The sequence below is a fragment of the Macaca fascicularis genome, chromosome 4 (assembly GCF_037993035.2).
Source record: "Macaca fascicularis isolate 582-1 chromosome 4, T2T-MFA8v1.1".
NCBI lineage: Eukaryota > Metazoa > Chordata > Mammalia > Primates > Cercopithecidae > Macaca > Macaca fascicularis.
In genome coordinates this window covers 89,721,235-89,740,328 of record NC_088378.1, presented here as the reverse complement: position 1 = coordinate 89,740,328, position 19,094 = coordinate 89,721,235, and the positions used below count along the sequence as shown (strand labels likewise).

Here is a 19,094-nt window from a genome sequence, read left to right as displayed (position 1 = left end):
ACTATGATCACATCAGGAAGGTGCGGTGCATAGCACCCAGGGGAGCCTGTAGTCACAACACAAGCCTCTCAGTAGCCAGATGGGAAAGGGGCCCAGGACGACGCTGACAGCGATAGCCCAGCTGCACCTCAGCAGGCCCTTTATAACTGCCCCTGGGCCTTTCAGAGCTCCTACCACCACCACTAACGCTGTCCCAGGTGGGCCAATGGGTAGCTCATACAGCTGTGGTGAGTTGGTAGATGTTCAGCATATTCTTAAATTAAGATGCATTCCAGGTCTTATTACCAGGAAACAAAATGAAGTTTCTAAGGAAATTTCATGGTCAAAACCAAAATGCACACAAATATGGTAAAGAAATATGTTCTCACAGCAAGTAACATAGATGATGTTTCATTCCTTTTCCAGAATTTAGCCCAGTGTGAGATTTGCTTTAATTGTAGGCTACCTTCTTTTCTTTCTTCTAGATCCAAGCATAAAAGCAGACATTAACAAATGGAGAATAAAATTGGACAATTATTCTACCCAGGAATTGGGGAAAACAATTGTCTATCTGGATGGCTCCTCTCAATCGTGCCGCTTTAGAGAATGCAACATGGGCAACCTGATTTGTGATGCTATGGTAAGTCATCTGCAGGAGTGGACATATGCTAGGAAGGAAGAGGGAAGAGGAAGGAAGGATGTGAGAAGGGATAGACTGATAGCTACAGAATGAGGGATTTCAAAACATTTTTGGCCAGGGTGGTGGCATGTGCCTACAGTCCCAGCTACTCAGGAGGCTTGGGTGGGAGGATGGCTTGAGCCCAGGAGGCTGCAGTGAGCTATAATTGCACCACTGCACTCCAGCCTGGACAACAGAGCGAGACTCTGTCTCTAAAATTAAATAAATATGAAAAATATATAAAACATTAGTGCCTAAACAAAGGTCTGATGTTTGTAGCTTCATACTCAGTACCTTCTTAAGGTGTTGGAAGGAGATCAGGTAACAACCAACATACTGCTTTACAAGAACTAAAACCTTTATTTTAAGGTGTTCTTAGATGTCTGAATTTTGGATGTTGCTTTCCTTTTGTAAGATGATGCAAATGCACAAACTCTGCTACCCTGGAGATATCAACATAATAGATAAAAGCATATCTGCTTGGATCCAACTTGGCCAGACTGTTTTTCCCTCATCAGTTCACTTGACTCCAGAGAACCCTGGCCTTGTGTGACAGGAACTTCTTTCACAGGCACAGAAAGTCAACACACAGTTTTAATGGTAATAACAAGTCCCATGGCTGAGCAAGATCACCTATGAAGAACAAGCCCCTGTCTACTTGTCTGCAGGCAGAATGGCCATGGTAGCTTTCTGGGGGCCTTACTGAGCCAAGGTCTCCTATGTCGGACTACCACTTTCACGGGCTCACAGCCTGGACCCAGGGAAGTCATTTCTGTCAGTGCTTGGCATGCATTGCCCAGTGCTCAGGATACAACTGCACTCAATAAATGTTTGCCATGTAAATGACAACAATCATGCTCATGCCAAGACCAGACTGCTGATGTCTCCTCAGCATCATGCAGTCAATGCCAGAGAAGTAGTTAAGGAGAAGCTGGTATATAAATGTTAAGAGAAGTCTGAAGGGAAACAACCCAGGCTGTTGGCAGTGCTTATCCCTCTGTTAAAGAGGCTAGAACAAAGGAGAGCTTTTGCTATTTATTTATTTATTTATTTATTGAGACGGAGTCTTGCTCTGTCGCCCAGGCTGGAGTGCAGTGATATGATCTCAGCTCACTGCAACCTCCTTCTCTCGGGTTCAAGCAATTCTTCTGCTTCAGCCTCCCAACTTGCTGGGATTAGAGGTGTCCACTACCATGCCCAGCTAATTTTTGTATTTTTAGTAGAGATGGGGTTTCACCATGTTGGCTAGCTGGTCTCGAACTCCTGACCTTAGGTGATCCACCTGCCTCAGCCTCTCAAAGTGCTGGGATTACAGGTGTGAGCCACCACGCCTGGCTTTTTTTTTTTTTCCTCCTAAATGAGAATGTATTCATTTTATTTCTAATAGCTAAACATATATTTTATAAAAGAAAAGAATGGATGTGATTCTCCCCAGTTTTAAAAGGCTGTCCCTGTCTTTCCAAAATTGCCAACTTGGGAATCAGCTGGAGACATAGACATGGAGGCCAGGTTCTCTTTGGCATGAGATCTGGTGTTGAGCAGGCTCTAGGCCAAGCCCTCAGAATCAGGCAGAGGGCACGGCCTGCCCTGGAGAAGCCTGTGCAGGAGCGGCTCTGAAGGCCACCTTGCATGGGAGGCCCAGTCCCGACACCAGGACTACAACCGAGAGACCATTTTGCTAAGGCCACCTGGCCTGACAGTATGGGAGTTTCAGGAGGGGGAACTAAGAGTTTGACATGGACTGGTAACAGTGTATTTTTATTTCTGGGAGTGTAAAACTAATTCTAATTATAGTTGAGAAATTCCTGGGAACACAGTAGCAGGGGAAAAGTAGCTTTATTTCCTCAGGAGAGCTAACCAGATTCCTGGAGCTGATCCTAAGGAAGAAGAACCAGAGTAACTAGTGTAAATCTGTGCTATTGTTTCAGATTAACAACAATCTCAGACACGCTGATGAAATGTTCTGGAACCATGTATCCATGTGCATTTTAAATGGAGGTGGTATCCGTTCGCCCATTGATGAGCGCAACAATGGTATGCTCCCAGGCCCAGCTCCTCAGTGTGTCATGTTCTCTCTCTGATCTTTTTCTGCTGTGGTTCTTGCCTTGAACACACCCATGTGCAGCCTCAGTTCATCTCTGCTGCCAGCCATGTACCAGAATGTCATTCCTTTAAATTAGGGTTAGCCATCCTAGCCCGAAGGACACATACAAGCTTACATGTATTCACACACAGAAGCTGCAGCTGTTGGTGGAACTCAAGCTTGGTCTGAACTTCTGATTTACAAAGCTATACTAGTTGTTTCTGATTTATGCAAAATATCAACAGTCTCCACCTTGGCATCTGAAAAGAGACAAAAATCACCAGTCTTCTGTCCTGAAAAAGACATACCACTGGATTAAAATGTTACCTTAGTATATTTACAGCTATCCAAGATTATATCATATGGCAAAACAAATCAACTACACAAATACTCAAGACACTCTTGTAGTCCTCCCTGATTTACTGTGAAAACCAATCGGTTATCAGTATAAGGCCCCAAACGCATCCCATTGTCAGACAACAGGGACAGGTTGCAGGGACACACTGTTTGTCTGGAGGAACTGAACTCTGCAAAACAAACTACTGGAGATCCAGCCCCAAGCTAGCAGATCTAAGACTGAGCATGGTGACCTTCTGAGGCACAGTCATTTGTGAGCTCCTGCCACCTTGCCCAGTGGTGGAGTGCAGGGTCAGAGGCCTCCTAAACTCATTCCCTCCCTAAGTGTCAGGAACCACTTAGACATAGCTGATGATGCTCTATAAGCCTCCCCATGTCCCCTTCATTTCTTCCCCCAGTGCTGAGGGAAACTGGTCATGGTGTTAGCATTTTCTCAAGCTATTTTCCTTCTTGCCTCATCTGTGACTACCCTCAGGCACAATTACCTGGGAGAACCTGGCTGCTGTATTGCCCTTTGGAGGTACATTTGACCTGGTCCAGTTAAAAGGTTCCACCCTGAAGAAGGCCTTTGAGCACAGCGTGCACCGCTATGGCCAGTCCACTGGAGAGTTCCTGCAGGTGGGCGGTAAGTCACCCATCCTGTAGGGCTGGCCCATCCAAAGTGACATGGGATTTCCTGCTGGTTGGCTCAGCTTCCCCCTCACCAAAATTCATGTGGTCAGGTTGGTTTGGATTTTTCCAACACCAATACCTCATCCCTTAGTGGCTGTGGACTCTCAGAGCCACTGAGATTAGATTGGGGTCAAAGCCCCAAAGCCCTGACAATAAGCAGTATTTGCCAAGTCTGATTTGGACATCAGATGGGTCCTCTAAGCAGGTCAGCTGCTTTGAGGTCTAGTTTCTAATAAAATCTTAGTTATTTAAGCATTCAATATTCTTTTTTAAAAAAAAAAAAAGTCCTCTCCTTTGTTCTACTCATGGTTGCCTGGAACTATGCCAAGATTTAAAGGAATGCTGTCCAATCTGTATTAACCAGGATGATTCCTGGAAGGAGCAGCCTACTGCACAGACACACCTTAACGCCTGGTTCTAGTCCCCACTGTGACCTGGGGCAAGTTCTCAACCCCTCTGGGCACAGGGAGAAAACCTTTCCTGTTTATCTCATGGGCTGTAGTGAAAGTTGAACGGAAATAAGTGTTTCCTAAATTGCCAAGGGCTTCTGAAACACTTTTGTTAATAATTCCACAGTCCAGTGAATTAATCCTTTAAAAGTAATCTTAGTTTACCTGGAAACCATAATCTGGCTTCATTTTTTTAACCTTAGGTTGTGGTCCCGCTTGATAGATAGAATTGCTTTGCTGAGTTCTCCCTCTGCAGAACACATTGCTGTTGAGATTGAAGGGCTACAGAAGGCAGTGGGGCCCTATCCTACTGCCTATGGGGCAACCCAAACATCCTCCATTTTCCCAGAAGGGAGTTGAGGGAAAAGCAGTTTTCTGATGCTCTAGCAAAGCACTGCATAGCTCTATGCCTTGTGAAAGTCACCCAATCCCAAGTGATTACCATTTAATGGTCTTCAACATTGTAAAATGCTCTGTGCCTCTGATCTGTTTTTCACTTTCTAAGGCCATTGAATCAATTTAGTAGGCCAATTCAGCATTTTAAGGGAAAAACAGAAAAAGATGTGGTTTCTCCATGTAGAGTCACCCTTTACCCATTCTGGTCCAAAGCTGGTTTTCCTTCCAGTGGTTCTCCTATGTCCTGGAAGGAATCATGATAAAGGGTAGCTGCAATGTCACAATTCTCTTGATAAAATTTCACTCAAGTTTAAGCCAAAGGAAAAACCACAGCCCCATGCCCCAATTCTAGAGTTTGACCAAAATTCCTTAGGAAACAGAAATCTCCCTTTGGATCTGGTGAAAACAGACTAATTTCTTTTCTAGGAATCCATGTGGTATATGATCTTTCCCGAAAACCTGGAGACAGGGTAGTCAAATTAGATGTTCTTTGCACCAAGTGTCGAGTGCCCAGTTATGACCCTCTCAAAATGGATGAGATATATAAGGTGATCCTCCCAAACTTCCTGGCCAATGGTGGAGATGGATTCCAGATGATAAAAGATGAATTATTAAGACATGACTCTGGTAAGCATGAGTGTCTCTTCCTTTCTCTAAAGAACAACAAAATTGGGCCATGAAGGGGAGCTACTAGTGGTGCCAGGAGGGCAAAGTGACTCCCTGTTTTGCTGACTCCCTCCTGCTTTGCTTGTTGGAAAGCAGCAGCACAGCACAGCAGAGAGGAGTATGTACCCTGTCACTCCCCGAGCACAAACATGCCTTCATCCAACCCCAGAGAGAAACCATTTGTAAATCGAAAATGTTTTCAAATCCTTTTAACCACATCTAAGCACCTATTTAAATTGTGAAATATAAATGAGTTTTGCATTTACAGAAAAATCACACCTCTGGAATTTTAGAATACAGAAAACCATCACATTAAATCATTTAAATTTTCTTTCTTGAAGAAGCTTTCTGTGTGAATCGGTCAGGTAGAAATGGATGGGGTAAGCACCTCCCTTTCAGCACAGTGGGTTGGTGGTACAAATCATAGGAATAACCATACTTGATGTCAGTTGGTATTTCTGGCAGCATTGAGGGACATTATATGCCAGTCTCACTTTTAGAAATCCTGTTGAGTCACATTATGTGCATACAGACCACTGACATAGAACACACTTCCCCTTCCTTTTCCTAGGGCAGAGACCAGCATGCTTACAAGATACACAGGTAGCTTCTTGGCATTTCTGGGAAGTTCCACCAGGATCTTCTTCAGTCTTATCATGCTGGACCTGTCATTTTAGCTACTTATTCCAAGGAGGGTGGAGGGCAGGACCAGACCAAAGGAGGCAGCCCTTTCTGGGAGGGAAGGTGCTGGCTTCTTCTGTCCCTTCCGTGACAGAAGATGGAAGGGCAAGCGTAAAAGCCCTATGAGACAAAGAGGTTGATAGTCATCAGCTGTCCACCACTCAAGCCTAGACTGATGGATGTTAGAAAGAGGAGCTCATGCAGAAGGATAAGGAAGCCCTGGACCTAAGGGTTCTCAACACTGGTTATACATTAGAATCACTTCAGGAGCATTTTAAATTAAATACCAATGGCTCAGCCGCATCTCTTAAGAGATTCCAAGTTAATTGGATTGGGGCTAAACTCTTTTTCAGTGATTCTAGTGTATACCCAGAGGTGAAAATCACTGAAGAGAGAAGGGTTCTTAAGTACCGGAGTGATATTTTTAAAATTAAATTCTGTTGGGTCCCCCATGGGTTTGTTGTAGCTATAGGCAATTAGCATTTATCCTCTCCTCTCTTTGGTAAAGGAAACCCCCCTAAGTCCCATCATCATCATCAATTACGTGAAAATAATTATTGGGGAGGCAAACAAAAGGAAGCCACCCTTGTTCTGGAGTGGTTCAAAGACTATGATGTCAATGACCTCTTTCTGGTAATCTCATAGCTGAGGCAACTCTACTTCCCCCAATTACCCAATATTGAACAACAGACACATTTTACATCGGGAGCATGAAAAAGCAATCAAATTCTTTGTACTTATGATCACCAGCGTTCCTGTCTTCTGTGACACTTTACCCCTGCTTATGAAATAGCTTCCCTTTTATAATTACAAAGGACTACCTTACTATTGATTGACAATTACCTTTTCTGTAGTTAAAATAATGTATATGTTTTTCTAGGTGATCAAGATATCAATGTGGTTTCTACATATATCTCAAAAATGAAAGTAATTTATCCAGCAGTTGAAGGTCGGATCAAGTTTTCCACAGGAAGTCATTGCCATGGAAGCTTTTCTTTAATATTTCTTTCATTTTGTGCAGTGATCTTTGTTTTATACCAATAGCCAAAAATTCTCCTTGCCTTTAATGTGTGAAACTGCATTTTTTCAAGTGAGATTCAAATCTGCCTTTTAGGACCTGGCTTTGTGACAGCAAAAACCATCTTTACAGGCTCCTAGAAGCTGAAGGTTAGAGCATTATAAAATGAACAGACTGACATGATTACTCAGGGTCAGCAACCTAGTGAGTTAGAAAAAAAATTAACATAGGGCCCTATAAGGAGAAAGCCAACTATATTTAGTTTATATGTCCAAATTTTAATAAAATTGTACTAACAATTTTAAACCATATTTTTCTTCCTCAGATCCACTTCTAATCCATCAAAAAGCTTATGTTTACATAAAATTTTATCATTCACAAGGAGTTTTAAGTACATTGTCTCATTTGATATCCACAACTTGCTTTTGGTAGGAAAGAGATGTTTTTCCCACTTACCAGATGAAAAAACTGAAGCTCAGAAAGGGTTGACTTGGCCATACAGCTAATGCTGACAGATCCAAGACCTAAACCTAGGTCTTTTGAACTCAAGTCCAGCACTCTCAACTATATCAAGTTACTGTTCAGAATGATACTTAATATCTCCTCTCTTCATAATTATCAATAGCCCCAAGCTCATGGATGACAAATTTCTGCTTTATTTCTTGTGTCTATTTTTTCACTGTTTAGCTCCTGTTATAATAGCAAGTTTAATAATATAAACACAGGATACCATTCTGTCTTGCAACACCCATGTGCCTTTGATGAGTCAGGTAGCAAGCTGTAGTAGATAATGAGAAAGGCCAGAGGCTGCAAAAGACAGTCAAAGGACGGGGAGAAAGGAAAGGGAAGAATAGGACACCAGGACTTGTTTATATTATAAAAGAGCAAGAGATAAAGAGCATTTACATGTTAAACAGGTATTTTGTTAAGCAAAGTGCCCGATGCATGGCATTAACTGTTATTTTATGAGATTCTATCAGCTCTGCCTCTGTCCCCTTTCTTCTTCCTAACATGAAGGTATCATGAGAAGAACCTTCTAAGATAAGCTGTAATTCTAAACCTACACCTTTCCCTCTCCAGCAAGATGCCAGCACTGCACTCATTCTATTCATACCACACACACCTAGTTATGGAATGTCCAGAGTTCTCGAAGACATGACTTTAGGAAGAGGTATACATTTTTGAAGTCACTCTGTCTCCAAATCTGAACAGTCACTGTAAATCATTCTTAAGTCCAGATATGAGAACTCCTCTGAGTGGGTGGTCAGCAAATACCCATGCTGATGAAATGACTTAGGCCCAAAGAACAAATACTTAAGATGGGAGTGGAACAATATGAGCCTGCTCAGCTCTGCATTAAGTAATTCAAGAAACGGGAAGCTTCACCTTAAAGTGTGCAAATGGCAGCTAGAGGTTTGGATAGGGAGTATGTTTGTTTCTTAGTGTTTACAAATATTAAGTACTTTTGATACAAAACATACTTTTAAACCTCATAATCTTTTTATAAAAGTTGTTGCAGTAAAATAATAGCCTCAGTTCTATGCATATATGGATTAGCTATAAAAAATGTCAGTAAGATTGTACAAGGAAAATTAGAGAAAGGTACATTTAGGGTTTACTTTTTATGCTTGGCCAGTAAAAAAAGGTAAATCTTATCAGAATTTTTTAAATAACTTTTTTTAAGTTCCCTAAATGTGTGTGTGTATTGTGCAGTGGTATAAGAAATGACTTTGAACCACTTTGCAATTGTAGATTCCCAACAATAAAACTGAAGATATGCTCTTTAGTCTTTGATAGTTATTTCTTCTCTCATTCAAACACCTGCAACTCAAGACAATATGACTGAAGGAAAACTCTGACAGATTTTCACAGGTATCATTTCTTTTGATCATAAGCCACTTACCATCTGATAACCCTCCATCCCCCCTCACACCCCTAAAATGAGAAGAAAAATGTATCCAATTTTTAAGTAGGAGAGAAAAGTGAGTGGTATTTTAAGGAAGACTACTAAATTTGGTGGCTTTGACATACAGAATCTGATATAAAAATGGTTTTGAGGCCAGTACTGATTCCTACAAATAAAAACTTCCAAGTTAATGTTGAGGATTTTAATTTACCTGTACTGGCTGTGTGCCCAAGAATCTTCCTCAAGTATACTAATAACACAATGAGTTGGTTTCATTATACCTCAATTAGTCAGACACATAAAAACCATGTTAGCTGTCTTTGTTTGGGCTATTAGTCCATTCTCATGCTGCTAACAAAGACATACCTGAGACTAGGTAATTTATAAAGAAAAAGAGGTTTAATGGACTTACAGTTCCACATGGCTGGCAAGGCCTTACAATCATGGCAGAAGGCAGAGAAGGAACAAAGACACATCTTACATGGAGGCAGGCAAGAGAGTGCGTGGAGGGTAACTGCCCTTTATGAAACCATTTCACTATCAAGAGAACAGCATGGGAAACATCTGCCCCCATGATTCAATTACTTCACACTGGGTCCCTCCCATGACACATGGGGATTATGGGAGCTACAATTCAAGATGAGATTTGGGTGGGGACACAGCCAAACCATATCATTCTGCCCCTGGCCCCTCCCACATATCATGTCTTCACATTTCAAAACCAATCATGCCTTCCCAACAGTTCCCCAAAGTCTTAACTCATTCCAGCATTAACTCAAAAGCCCACAGTCCAAAGTCTCATCTGAGACAAGGCAAATCCCTTCCACCTATGAGCCTGTAAAATCAAAAGCAAGCTAGTTATTTCCTAGATACAATGGCAGTACAGGCATTGGGTAAATACAGCCATTCTAAAAGGGAGAAATTGGCCAAAACAAAGGGGCTACAGGCCCCATACACGTCCAAAATCCAGCAGGGCAGTCAAATCTTAAAGCTACAAAATGACCTCCTTTGACTCCACATCTCACATCCAGGTCATGCTGATGCAAGAGGTTGGTTCCCATAGTCTTGAGCAGCTATGTCCCTGTGGCTTTTCAGAGTATAGCCACCCCCACCCCACTCCCGGCCTCCTGGTTGCTTTCATGAACTGGCGTTGAGTGCCTGTGGCTTTTCCAGGTACATGGTACAAGCTGTTGGTGAATCTACCATTCTCACAGCCCCCTTCTCATAGCTCCTCTTCTCATGGCTCCATTAGGCAGTGCCCCAGTGGGCCCTCTTCACACAGCTCCATTAGGCAGTGCCCCAGTGGGAACTCTGTGTGTGGGGTCCAACCCCACACTTCCATTCAGCACTGCCCAAGCAGAGGCTCTCTCTGAGGGCCCTGCCCCTGCAGTAAACTTCTGCCTGGACATCCAGGTGTTTCCATACATCCTCTGAAATCTAGGAGGAGGTTCCCAAATCTCAATTCTTGATTTCTGTGCACCTGCAGGCTCAACACCACATGGAAGCTGCCAAGGCTTGGGGTTTGCACCCTCTGAAGGCATGGCCCAAGCCATACCTTGGCCCCCTTTAGCCACGGTTGGAGCTAAAGCAGCTGGGATGCAGGGCACCAAGTCCCTAGTCGGGACACAGCAGAGGGTGCCTGGACCTGGCCCAGGGAGCTATTTTTCCTTGTAGGCCTCTGGGCCTGTGATGGGAGGGGCTGCCATGAAGGTCTCCCACCTGCCCTGGAGACGTTTTCCCCATTGTCGTGATCATCAGCATTTGGCTTCTCCTTACTTATGTGCATTTCAGCAGCAGGCCTGAATTTTCCCCCATAAAATGGGTTTTTCTTTTCTATTGCGTCATCAGGCTACACATCTTCCAACTTTTTTTTTGTATATGTGCTGCTGAAGTGAGCACAAATCTTCCAAACTTCTATGTTCTGCTTCTTCCTGAATGCTTTGCCATCTAGAAATTTCTTTTATCAGATAACCTAAATCTTCTCTCTCAAGTCCAAAGTTTCACAGATCTTTAGGGCAGGGGCAAAATGCCACCAGTCTCTTTGCTAAAGCATAGCTAAAATCACCTTTGCTCCAGTTCCCAGTAAGTCCCTCATCTCCATCTGACACCTCCTCAGCCTGGACTTTTTGGACAAAACCATTCAACAAGTTTCTAAAAAGCTCCAAACTTTCCCGTATCTTCCTGTCTTCTTCTGAGCCCTCCAGACTGTTCCAACCTCTGCCTGTTACCCAGTTCCAAAGTCACTTCCACATTTTCGGGGATCTTAATAGCAGTAACCCACTCTACTGGTACCAATTTACTATATTAGTCCATTCTAACAGTGCTAATAAAGACATAACCAACACGGAGTAATTTATAAAGAAAAAGAGGTTTAATGGACCCACAGTTCCAAATGGCTGAGAAGGCCTCGCTACCATGGCAGGAGGTGAAGGAGGGGCAGAAGCATATCTTACATACCAGCAGGCAAGAGAGCATGTGCAGGTGAACTGCCCTTCATTTAACCGTCAGGTCTCATGAGACTTCCACTATCCAAAGAACAGCACAGGAAAAACCCACTCCCATGATTCAATTACCTCCCACCGGGTCCCTCCCACGACACATGGGGATTACAGGAGCTACAATTCAATATGAGATTTGGGTGGGGATACAGCCAAATGATATCAGGCTGCTATAGCAAAATACAATAGAATGGGTGGCTTATAAACAACAGAAAATTTATTTCTCACAGTTGTGGAGGCTGCAGAATCCCAAAGCAAGGCACTAGCAGATTTGGTGTCTGGTGAGGGCCTGCCTCCTGATTCATAGACGGCACCAACTGACTGTGTCATCAGAAGATGGAAGAGGGCAGGTGACTTTGGGGCCTCATTTATTGGAAGCACTAATCCCATTCAGCGCCCTCATTACACAATCACCTACCAAAGGCCCAAACTCCAACATCATCACACTGATGATCAGGTTTCAACATTCAGAGTTTGGGGGAAAACAAACATTCAGATCACAGCAGTAGCTGCCTTCAGCAGTCTGCCACAAGAGTAGGCTGGGTTTCTTGGAGGAAAGTTTAGGCTGCTAATAGGTGTCCTTCAGAAGAAGTTGCTACCTCTGTGAGTAAGTAGTCCCATGGATGTTTGGTTTGGCAAGAAGCCATAGCTGCTTGCCAAGATTAGGTAAAGGTTCCTATACACAAACTGGTTGGCTTAAATTACAGAAATGTATCATCTAACACTTCTGGAGGCTAGAAGTCTGTGGTCAAGCTGGCAGTGTTGGTTTCTTCTGAGGGCAGTGGGAGAGAATCTGTTCCATGCCTCTTTCCTAGCACCAGGTAGCCTCTAGCCTAAGGCATCCTTGGCTTATATATGATATTCTCTCCATGTCTTTACATCCTTTTCTTTTTTTACTTGATTATATTTGTGCCCAAATTTCCCTTTTATAAGGCTGTCAATAATACCGGATTAGTGCCCGCTCTATAGTGACTTCATCTTAATTGTCTACAAAAACCTCTTTCCAGGTAAGATCACATTCATAGTTACTGGGGGGTTAGGATGGAAGTCCCGCCACAGGACTTCAAGATCTTTTTGGAGGATACAATTCAACTGATTGCCAGTCCTCAGTACAACTCCCTAATCAGCTGCAGCAGCCCTGGGGCAACCTGCAGCTCTATGTCCCATATACTTTGTAAATGAGAGGTTATAATTTATGGTGTTTTTTTGTTTTTTGGGTTTTTTTCCCTGACAAAATCGAAGACATTTTGAGCTCCTTTAGCTCCTATACAGCAAAAGGAACCAGTTTTCTTACCCAATGCAATCAAGGAAGGAGCTTTGGAGTTTTACAATAAATTGGGAGGATCTCAAATTTCTAGTGAGTAGTGCCTCTGAGGCCTCTAAGAACCTAAATTAAATACTTCATGAAAGACATTGTTAACAAATAAGCTAGCTAGAATATAAAAACAATTAACTCTAATCCATGACAAGCATGGCTGGCATATTAGTTACCACAGTGAAAATTATACTAGGCTCATTATTCATTAGGATACTTGGTTGGAGAAAAATATATTCTGTAAACACAGACATTATCAGAAGGGTATTAGTTTGCTCCCCAAATCAAGCAACTTGGAAAGCTATCCTAGAAAATGGATAGCAAGGTAAGTGAGGCATGGCTAAAATGCCACGGCAAGAACAGTCTTAGTACACAGCCCTGGTGCTGCAGGTCCCAGACTAAGGCCTGGAGAGCTGCTGGGATCATCTTTGTCAGCTAAAACCCAGAAAGACATTTGACTATTCTTGTGCCTTGGTATGTTGCCTACATAGAGACGGGAACATCTAAATTGCTGAGCCTGGTTCAAGCCCAAGTTCATAAAGATAGAAGGCTGACTGAGGAATGAACTCCAGCCTTTTGGTTTCTGATACAGTTTGGATATGTGTCCCCACCCAAATCTCATGTTGAATTATAATCCCGAGCATTGGAGGTGGGGCCTAGTAGGAGGTGACTAGATTATGGAAGTAGATTTCTCATAAATGGTTTAGTACCATCCCCTTGGTACTGTTCTCGTGACAGTAAGTTCTCATAAAAACTGGTCATTTCAAAGTGTATGGCAACTCCCTGCTCTCTCTCCTGCTCCTGCTCTGGCCATGTGATGTGTCTGCTCCCCCTTTGCCTTCTGTCCTAAGTTTCTTGAGACCTCCCCAGAAGCAAAGCAGATGCCACCACCATACTTCCTATACCGCCTGCATAATCATGAGCCAACTAAACCCGGTTTTCTTTAAAAATTACCAAGAAATGGCCCCTATTAAAATGAATATGAATTCATGTACAAAACATATTTAAAAAAAAAAAGTTAAAAACAAAAAAAATCACCTTCTAAGTCTTCCTTAAAAACTACACTTTTAACTTTCCCTCCAATAATGTATATTCACATGTGAGATATCCAGATTTTCATGAAAGTCAAAAATGTCAGAGAAGTAAACAAAATAACCTTTTTTTGGTAAGACAAATCATTAAATAATCTGTAAGCATGTGAGTAATGATATCGGCCCCTAAGATATTTCAAAGTATTATTTTATAGGAATAAATAAATACAACTAATCAAATTTTTTACTGAGCTTGATGTTCTTAATTGGATGTTCTTTGTTCAGCTCTAAACTCCACAGATGAAGTAGGGAAGGCTATACATTTGAAGGATAAACATATGTTTTATTTTACTGGTAAAATCACAATGCACAGACTTTATATTAGCATTAATACAAACAGTGCTGCTGAAAATTTCACTAACTCGTCACATTGTGAAACTGTGATTATGTGATCACAAATTTTGTGTCAGCACTAAGAAATACAAATAGCATTATTCCTACTCATTTACAACATAGATGTATCATTAATCTCCTTAAGTCTTCTTCATCTAGCCTTGCCTCATTCCTCAATGAAAATCTATCTCTGAGGCCGGGCAGGGTGGCTCATGCCAACAATCACGCACTTTGGGAGGCCAAGGTGGGCGGATCACAAGGTCAGGAATTCGAGACCAGCCTGATCAACATGGCGAAACCCCGTCTCTACTAAAAATACAAAAATTAGCCAGGGTTGGTAGCAGGTGTCTGTAGTCCCAGCTACTCAGAGGGCTGAGGCAGGAGAATCACTTGAACCTGGGAGGTGGAGGTTGCAGTGAGCCGAGATCGCATCACTGCACTCCAGCCTAGGCGATATAGTGAGACTCTGTCTCAAAAGAAAAAAAAAAACTATCTCTGGATAAAACTGAAAAGAGATCCCATCTACTACTGGGGAATAAAAGACATAATGAACAAACTAGTAATGTAACTTCAGTAACTGCTGTTCTCTAGAACTACAGCACTGTTAACACAGGCTGCTGGTCCCTTGATTATCTGATCACTGCTTAAAATTCTACCCATCCCCACCCTATTCAGGAAAGCCCACAACATGCAAATGAGTGAGAGTAGCATTAACTTCTGGAAGGGGGGCGGAGCAAGATGGCCGAATAGGAACAGCTCCAGTCTCCAACTCCCAGCGCGAGCAACACAGAAGACCAGTGATTTCTGCATTTTCAACTGAGGTACTGGGTTCATCTCACTGGGGAGTGCCGGACGATCGGTGCTGGTCAGCTGCTGCAGCCCGACCAGCGAGAGCTGAAGCAGGGCGAGGCATTGCCTCACCTGGGAAGCGCAAGGGGGAAGGGAATCCCTTTTCCTAGCCAGGGGAACTGAGACACACAACACCTGGAAAATCGGGTAACTCCCACCCCAATACTACGCTTTAAGCAAACAGGCACACCAGGAGATCATATCCCACACCTGGCCGGGAGGGTCCCACACCCACGGAGCCTCCCTCATTGCTAGCACAGCAGTCTGTGATCTACCAGCAAGGCAGCAGCGAGGCTGGGGGAGGGGCGCCCGCCATTGCTGAGGCTTAAGTAGGTAAACAAAGCTGCTGGGAAGCTCGAACTGGGTGGAGCTCACAGCAGCTCAAGGAAACCTGCCTGTCTCTGTAGACTCCACCTCTGGGGACAGGGCAATAACAAACACAGCCGAAACCTCTGCAGACCCAAACGACTCTGTCTGACAGCTTTGAAGAGAGCAGTGGATCTCCCAACACGGAGGTTGAGATCTGAGAAGGGACAGACTCCCTGCTCAAGTGGGTCCCTGACCCCTGAGTAGCCTAACTGGGAGACATCCCCCACTAGGGGCAGTCTGACACCCCACACCTCACAGGGTGGAGTACACCCCTGAGAGGAAGCTTCCACAGCAAGAATCAGACAGGTACACTCGCTGTTCAGAAATATTCTATCTTCTGCAGCCTCTGCTGCTGATACCCAGGCAAACAGGGTCTGGAGTGGACCTCAAGCAATCTCCAACAGACCTACAGCTGAGGGTCCTGACTGTTAGAAGGAAAACTATCAAACAGGAAGGACACCTACACCAAAACCCCATCAGTACATCACCATCATCAAAGACCAGAGGCAGATAAAACCACAAAGATGGGGAAAAAGCAGGGCAGAAAAGCTGGAAATTCCAAAAATAAGAGCGCATCTCCCCCGGCAAAGGAGCGCAGCTCATCGCCAGCAATGGATCAAAGCTGGACAGAGAATGACTTTGACGAGATGAGAGAAGAAGGCTTCAGTCCATCAAATTTCTCAGAGCTAAAGGAGGAATTACGTACCCAGCACAAAGAAACTAAAAATCTTGAAAAAAAAAGTGGAAGAATTGATGGCTAGAGTAATTAATGCAGAGAAGGTCCTAAACGAAATGAAACAGATGAAAACCATGACACGAGAAATACGTGACAAATGCACAAGCTTCAGTAACCAACTCGATCAACTGGAAGAAAGAGTATCTGCGATTGAGGATCAAATGAATGAAATGAAGCGAGAAGAGAAACCAAAAGAAAAAAGAAGAAAAAGAAATGAACAAAGCCTGCAAGAAGTATGGGATTATGTAAAAAGACCAAATCTACGTCTGATTGGGGTGCCTGAAAGTGAGGGGGAAAATGGAACCAAGTTGGAAAACACTCTTCAGGATATCATCCAGGAGAACTTCCCCAACCTAGTAGGGCAGGCCAACATTCAAATTCAGGAAATACAGAGAACGCCACAAAGATACTCCTCGAGAAGAGCAACTCCAAGACACATAATTGCCAGATTCACCAAAGTTGAAATGAAGGAAAAAATCTTAAGGGCAGCCAGAGAGAAAGGTCGGGTTACCCACAAAGGGAAGCCCATCAGACTAACAGCAGATCTCTCGGCAGAAACTCTCCAAGCCAGAAGAGAGTGGGGGCTAATATTCAACATTCTTAAAGAAAAGAATTTTAAACCCAGAATTTCATATCCAGCCAAACTAAGTTTCATAAGTGAAGGAGAAATAAAATCCTTTACAGATAAGCAAATGCTTAGAGATTTTGTCACCACTAGGCCTGCCTTACAAGAGACCCTGAAGGAAGCACTAAACATGGAAAGGAACAACCGGTACCAGCCATTGCAAAAACATGCCAAAATGTAAAGACCATCAAGGCTAGGAAGAAACTGCATCAACTAACGAGCAAAATAACCAGTTAATATCATAATGGCAGGATCAAGTTCACACATAACAATCTTAACCTTAAATGTAAATGGACTAAATGCTCCAATTAAAAGACACAGACTGGCAAACTGGATAAAGAGTCAAGACCCATCAGTCTGCTGTATTCAGGAGACCCATCTCACACGCAGAGACATACATAGGCTCAAAATAAAGGGATGGAGGAAGATTTACCAAGCAAATGGAGAACAAAAAAAAGCGGGGGTTGCAATACTAGTCTCTGATAAAACAGACTTTAAACCATCAAAGATCAAAAGAGACAAAGAAGGCCATTACATAATGGTAAAGGGATCAATTCAACAGGAAGAGCTAACTATCCTAAATATATATGCACCCAATACAGGAGCACCCAGATTCATAAAGCAAGTCCTTAGAGACTTACAAAGAGACTTAGACTCCCATACAATAATAATGGGAGACTTCAACACTCCACTGTCAACATTAGACAGATCAACGAGACAGAAAGTTAACAAGGATATCCAGGAATTGAACTCATCTCTGCAGCAAGCAGACCTAATAGACATCTATAGAACTCTCCACCCCAAATCAACAGAATATACATTCTTCTCAGCACCACATCGGACTTACTCCAAAATCGACCACGTAATTGGAAGTAAAGCACTCCTCAGCAAATGTACAAGAACAGAAATTATAACAAACTGTCTCTCAGAGCACAGTGCAATCAAACTAGAACTCAGGACTAAGAAACTCAATCAAAACCGCTCAACTACATGGAAACTGAACAACCTGCTCCTGAGTGACTACTGGGTACATAACGAAATGAAGGCAGAAATAAAGATGTTCTTTGAAACCAATGAGAACAAAGATACAACATACCAGAATCTCTGGGACACATTTAAAGCAGTGTGTAGAGGGAAATTTATAGCACTAAATGCCCACAAGAGAAAGCAGGAAAGATCTAAAACTGACACTCTAACATCGCAATTAAAAGAACTAGGGAAGCAAGAGCAAACACATTCGAAAGCTAGCAGAAGGCTAGAAATAACTAAGATCAGAGCAGAACTGAAGGAGATAGAGACACAAAAAACTCTCCAAAAAATCAATGAATCCAGGAGTTGGTTTTTTGAAAAGATCAACAAAATTGACAGACCACTAGCAAGACTAATAAAGAAGAAAAGAGAGAAGAATCAAATCGACGCAATTAAAAATGATAAAGGGGATATCACCACCGACCCCACAGAAATACAAACTACCATCAGAGAATACTATAAACACCTCTACGCAAATAAACTGGAAAATCTAGAAGAAATGGATAATTTCCTGGACACTTTCACTCTTCCAAGACTAAACCAGGAAGAAGTTGAATCCCTGAATAGACCAATAGCAGGCTCTGAAATTGAGGCAATAATTAATAGCCTACCAACCAAAAAAACTCCAGGACCAGATGGATTCACAGCTGAATTCTACCAGAGGTACAAGGAGGAGTTGGTACCATTCCTTCTGAAACTATTCCAATCAATAGAAAAAGAGGGAATCCTCCCTAACTCATTTTATGAGGCCAACATCATCCTGATACCAAAGCCTGGCAGAGACACAACAAAAAAAGAGAATTTTAGACCAATATCCCTGATGAACATTGATGCAAAAATCCTCAATAAAATACTGGCAAACCGGATTCAGCAACACATCAAAAAGCTTATCCACCATGATCAAGTGGGCTTCATCCCTGGGATGCAAGGCTGGTTCAACATTCGCAAATCAATAAACATAATCCAGCATATAAACAGAACCAAAGACAAGAACCACATGATTATCTCAATAGATGCAGAAAAGGCTTTTGACAAAATTCAACAGCCCTTCATGCTAAAAACGCTCAATAAATTCGGTATTGATGGAACGTACCTCAAAATAATAAGAGCTATTAATGACAAACCCACAGCCAATATCATAGTGAATGGGCAAAAACTGGAAAAATTCCCTTTGAAAACTGGCACAAGACAGGGATGCCCTCTCTCACCACTCCTATTCAACATAGTGTTGGAAGTTCTGGCTAGGGCAATCAGGCAAGAGAAAGAAATCAAGGGTATTCAGTTAGGAAAAGAAGAAGTCAAATTGTCCCTGTTTGCAGATGACATGATTGTATATTTAGAAAACCCCATTGTCTCAGCCCAA

General features: G+C 42.7%; 1 protein-coding gene across 1 annotated transcript in view; it reads left to right on the top strand.

The window, feature by feature from the left end:
• The window catches only part of NT5E (5'-nucleotidase ecto), a 44,802-nt gene extending 36,036 nt beyond the window's left edge, over nt 1–8,766 (top strand). The window contains exons 5-9 of the mRNA XM_005552431.4: nt 465–619; nt 2,587–2,692; nt 3,574–3,723; nt 5,042–5,242; nt 6,843–8,766. Coding sequence (XP_005552488.1) covers nt 465–619; nt 2,587–2,692; nt 3,574–3,723; nt 5,042–5,242; nt 6,843–7,006 — 776 coding nt within the window. The 3' untranslated portion in view covers nt 7,007–8,766. The remainder of the gene's footprint in view (nt 1–464; nt 620–2,586; nt 2,693–3,573; nt 3,724–5,041; nt 5,243–6,842) is intronic.
• The last annotated feature ends 10,328 nt before the right edge of the window (nt 8,767–19,094 follow it).